The sequence below is a fragment of the Tetrao urogallus genome, assembly GCF_951394365.1.
Source record: "Tetrao urogallus genome assembly, chromosome: 35".
Classification (NCBI taxonomy): domain Eukaryota; kingdom Metazoa; phylum Chordata; class Aves; order Galliformes; family Phasianidae; genus Tetrao; species Tetrao urogallus.
In genome coordinates this window covers 610,398-615,834 of record NC_136848.1, presented here as the reverse complement: position 1 = coordinate 615,834, position 5,437 = coordinate 610,398, and the positions used below count along the sequence as shown (strand labels likewise).

The 5,437-nt window shown below is 61.8% G+C and overlaps 1 protein-coding gene across 1 annotated transcript; it reads right to left on the bottom strand.

The window, feature by feature from the left end:
- Positions 1-204: 204 nt before the first annotated feature.
- On the bottom strand, positions 205-4,084 carry LOC306956641 (guanylate-binding protein 1-like; the record flags this gene model as incomplete). Its single annotated transcript, XM_079547909.1, has 8 exons — positions 205-387; positions 1,578-2,213; positions 2,281-2,561; positions 2,639-2,878; positions 3,238-3,422; positions 3,511-3,620; positions 3,700-3,827; positions 3,904-4,084. 8 exons carry the CDS (start codon positions 4,082-4,084, stop codon positions 205-207), a joined length of 1,944 nt encoding a protein of 647 aa, XP_079404035.1.
- Between the last annotated feature and the right edge of the window lie 1,353 nt (positions 4,085-5,437).

Genomic DNA, 5,437 nt, shown 5'->3' with positions numbered 1-5,437 from the left:
AATTGTCACCGCTGTCACCATGTCACTGTTGTCACCATTCCACAATCATCACCATGTCCAATCCCCCCCCCCCCCAACCCCCTGCTATCTGTGCTGCCCCAGAGCGCCCTGCGCTGCCCCAAAATGACAACTTCTGTGCAGCACCACTGGATTTACTGCGGCAGCAGCGGGCGGGGGGCCGCTCCACGGCTTACAGGAGTCCGTTTAGGCGGCGTTGTTCACCACGCTGTTGACCACTCTGATCAGGATGGGCACGACCACTTTGTCCAGGAATTTCAAGAGCGTGGAGCGCCAGGAAGGCACCGCCTGCTCCTCCTCCTGCACCAGCTCCACCTGCTGCAGCGCCGCCGCCTCAGCTCCACCCTCCTGCAGCCGAACCTCCAGCTCCTGTGGGATGAGGAGCGGGCTCAGGACCGACACAGCACCTCCGTGGCGCGGCTGCAGCACGGTGCCAAGGACAAACCGTGCCGGTGTTCCTGCAAGAGCATCTCCGAGGCACGACCACAACGCGCTGCCATCATCCCACGGCGCATCGACTGCGCTGCTGCCAGCACGAAAACACCCCAAAGCACCCACAGCACCACAGCCAGGGAGCACCCACAGCACCCACAGCACCCACAGCACCACAGCCAGAGAGCACCCACAGCACCACAGCCAGGGAGTACCCACAGCACCCACAGCACCACAGCACCACAGCCAGAGAGCACCACAGCACCCACAGCACCCACAGCACCACAGCACCCACAGCACCACAGCCAGGGAGCACCCACAGCACCCACAGCACCCACAGCACCACAGCACCCACAGCACCACAGCCAGGGAGCACCCACAGCACCCACAGCACCACAGCCAGGGAGCACCACAGCACCCACAGCACCCACAGCACCCATAGCACCCATAGCACCACAGCCAGGGAGCACCCACAGCACCCACAGCACCCACAGCACCACAGCACCCACAGCACCACAGCCAGGGAGCACCCACAGCACCCACAGCACCCACAGCCAGGGAGCACCACAGCACCCACAGCACCCACAGCACCCATAGCACCCATAGCACCCATAGCACCACAGCCAGGGAGCACCCACAGCACCCACAGCCAGGGAGCACCACAGCACCCACAGCACCCACAGCACCCACAGCACCCACAGCACCACAGCCAGAGAGCACCACAGCACCCACAGCACCCACAGCACCACAGCACCCACAGCACCACAGCCAGGGAGCACCCACAGCACCCACAGCACCACAGCCAGGGAGTACCCACAGCACCCACAGCACCACAGCACCACAGCCAGAGAGCACCACAGCACCCACAGCACCCACAGCACCACAGCACCCACAGCACCACAGCCAGGGAGCACCCACAGCACCCACAGCACCACAGCCAGAGAGCACCACAGCACCCACAGCACCCACAGCACCCATAGTACCCATAGCACCACAGCCAGGGAGCACCCACAGCACCCACAGCACCCACAGCACCACAGCCAGGGAGCACCCACAGCACCCACAGCACCCACAGCACCACAGCCAGGGAGCACCCACAGCATCCACAGCACCAGCACTGCGCTCACCTCCAGGCGTTGAGACAGCACGAGGCTCTGCTCCTCCTGCAGCTGCTGCGCCCACTGCTGCCAGCGCTCTTCCAGCTGCTTCTCCACAGCCTTCATGACTGCTGTCACCTCAGCCAACATCACCTGCTGCTGCTGCTGCTGCTCCTCCAGCTGCTTCTCCACCGCCCTCTTGGCTGCAGTCACCTCAGCCAACATCACCTGCTGCTGCTGCTGCTGCTCCTGCAGCTGCTTCTCCACAGCCTGCATTACAGCTCTCACCTCAGCCAGCACCTCCTTACACTGCTGATCCACCCCTTCCAGCCACATCTCAATCATCTCCAGTCTCTTCACCCGCAGGAACTTCTCCAGCACCTCCTCCTCCTGACGGTACAACCGTGAGGCACAGCGTCGCCACCGCCCCCATTGCACCCACACCCTGCTCACCTTGACGCCCTTGTCGGGCCTCCTCTTGTACTCCTCCTGCATACGCTTCAGGTCCTTCTGGAACAGCCGTATCCCCCCCGGTGCTACGTAGTCCCCACGCTGCACACGGAGCTCCATGTCCCCCCACAGCTCCCTCAGCACCGCCTGGCATCGCTGCTGCGACGCTTCCTCGTTGCGCCGGCAGAACTCCTCCTTGGCCACCTCCAGTTTGTCCTGTGCCAAAAAGCAGCGCTCAGTGCACAGAAATCAGCCCCATCCCCACGCCGTGCTGGTGACGCACCATCAGCAGTGCCTGGTAATGCTGCTCGGTGCCGTCAAGGGCTTGGGACAGGAAGAAGGCGATGGCACGTTTCTTCCAGTCCTGGTGCGCGGTCATCAGCGCGTTGAACGAAGCCGTGGGCAGCACCAGGTCCTGCTCCATGCCCCGCTGGTATTTGGCCACCGCCATCTCCACCGCCGCGTTGTTCTCAGCTTCTGTCACCGCCGTGTGCACGCTCTCCACGCAGAGCACGGAGCCGGAGCTGATGGCTGCCATGTAAGCCTCCACCAGGCGCGCCAGCACTGAGAGGTGACAGTCACACGTCACCCCCACGCACAAACCCCCACGTGCCACCCATCCTCGCGCTACCACTGCTCACTTCTGCCTGTCACCGGGCTGCTGTTCAGCAGCACCTTCACTGGCGCTTCTTTCCAGATGTGCTGGCAAAAGGCCTCCTCCTGTTGTCTGAAGCGTGGCTGTAGCTGATCCTCCCACAGCACCTCCAGCTGTGCCAGGTCCCTGTTGGCTGCTGGCCGCTCCAGCATGAACATCTTGTGGTGGGGGAAGAATCTGCGTAGGCAGAGCTGCACCTTGATTTTCTCCTTTGATAGAAAGAACCCTACAGATTTGATGGGGTGTGGAAGAAGACAGTGAGAACAAAGGCTGTTTCTGGGGCCACCGTGGGACGATGACCCGATTGGAGAAGCGCGGGTAGAAGCAACGCGCGGCTCTGAGCGGACGAGAATTTGTGTGGGCCGCTACTGCCTGGACGTGAGGGAGACTTAAGTGTTCAGGGCACGTTGTAGGGATGGAAAGTTACGGCAGGGAGCTTGGAGATGTATATAAGGGATGTTAGAATCTGCAATAAAGGATTGGGATCGTTCACATCTGAGTCTGCGCCTCAGACGCTGCATGTCAGCAGTGCTCTGCCCTTAGGGACACACGGTGACAGATGGGGACGCACAGTGACTGCCTTACTGTTCCATGCGCGCAGTATCTGATCCATGTTCTCATCCGCGCTGATGGGCCGCTCGCCCTCCTGCAGCTTGAAGTCACGCACGACCCAGACAAAGTCAGGGAAGACACGGGCAAACTCGTCTTCTGGCCCAGTGCCATCCGCCTGCGCTCGCACACGCACGTAATTCTTCAGATCCGTCAGCAAACTGTTGGCACGTGTCACCATGTCACTGCTCACACTGTCACACTGTCCCCGCTGTCCCCACCTCGCCGCCCTCCCAGCCGTCCCCGTACCTCAAGCTCTCCAGCATCATGCGGCTGTCGGTGCGCATGCTGTTGTACACCAGGGTGCTGGAAAGCAGCAGCGCCAATGTGAAGATCCAGGCGTTGTTGCGGATCTCATCCTGCACCCGCAGCCATGTTAGAGGGGATCTGGAGGGGTGTGGGGGAGGTATGGGGCCACCCCCCCCCCCCCGCACTCACAATGCAGGGGTTTCCCAGCCCCTCGGTGTCCAGCAGCACCAGCGTCACGCCAGGTTTGAACGGGTGCGGCAGACACCACATCCAGATGCCCTCTGTTTGCTTCTGCACTGCACTGCCCAGTGGGGAGCCTGTGGGCACGGAGCCATCAGAAATCTCCCCAGATGCCCCCAGAATGAAGAGAACCACCCCCACAGCCCGGCTTACCGGTGCACTTCTGTGCCATCCGCTTCATCAGGAAGGACTTCCCAGTTCTAGAAAGCCCAACGATGGCCACCACCACCACTGGCTGAGTGGCGCCGCGCAGAACTGCCAGCGCTGCGGGGTTAAGGGACAGCTTGCAGTCCTGGTTGTGCACCAAGCAGAGCGGAACTGACATTGGGGGCATGGCGGCCTCCATGGTTTTGCTGCTGTCTGCAACAGAACAGGAAGCCCCCCGGCCCGCCCTCAGCCACCACTTCCTGTGCTTTCCCAGAAAACCCCGCGCTGCCCCAAAGTGAAAACGCCTGGGTGTTTCACTATTAGTGAATGTACTGCATGAAGCACTGATAGGGGAAAGAGCCACAGCTGGGTGACAACACTACTACTCTGCCCTGGTAAGACCTCATCTGGAGTACTGCATCCAGTTCTGGGCTCCCCAGTACAAAAAAGACAGGGATCTCTTGGAAAGAGTCCAGCGGAGGGCCACGAAGATGGTGAAGGGCCTGGAGCATCTCCCCTATGAGGAAAGGCTGAGTGAACTGGGTCTGTTCAGCCTTGAGAAAAGGAGACTGAGAGGGGACCTGATCCAGGTCTGTAAATATCTGAGGTGTGGGGGGCAGAATGGCGAGGCCGGACTCTTTTCAGTGGTGAGTGGAGACAGGACAAGGGGAAACGGCCGGAAACTGCAGCATAGGAAGTTCCGCACAAACATGCGCAAGAACTTCTTTACAGTGAGGGTGACGGAGCACTGGAACAGGCTGCCCAGGGAGGTGGTGGAGTCTCCTTCTCTGGAGATGTTCAAGACCTGCCTGGATGCCGACCTGTGCTACCTGGTGTAGGGAACCTGCTTTGGTAGGGGGTTGGACTCAATGATCTCAGGAGGTCCCTTCCAACCCCTACAGTTCTGTGATTCTGTGATTCTGTGATTCTGTAACACCCATTGCTGCTGGGGGGGCAAGGAGTAGCATTGGGACCACCGTGCTGCACCATGGGGCAGCTGGAGTACAGAGGTACCACAGCACAGCAGCTCCACAGAGCAGCCACAGTGCAGCCACAGCAGCTCCACAGAACAGCCACAGTGCAGCCACAGCAGCTCCACAGAACAGCCACAGCAGCACCGTGACACAGCACGCGGCTCCAGGCTGTGCGGCAGGGAGTCACTGCGTGTCGGGATGGCGACATTCCGCCGTGGGACGGCGGCGCTGCGTTGTGGGGCGGTGTCACGGCGAGGTGCCGCTGTCGCGATGCTGTCGCTGCGCCTCGCGCCGCCCTCACGGCCGCGCTTTGGTTTTGCTTTCGGTTCCGCGGAGGTGGCCCCGCCCACTGCCCCGTGGCTCGCTGCTGATTGGCTCCGATGGGGACGGAGAGAGCAGAGTCGCCTCCCATTGGACGTACCGCGCGTCGCGGGTGAAAGACGCGCGGCGATTGGTCCGCGGCTGGCATCGACCTCCGACCGCTGCATCGCGGCTGAGCGGCGGTCCGGAGCCCCGCAATCACGGCAGGGGCGGCCCGCAGCCGGCAGTGCGGGGAGCGCAGCGCC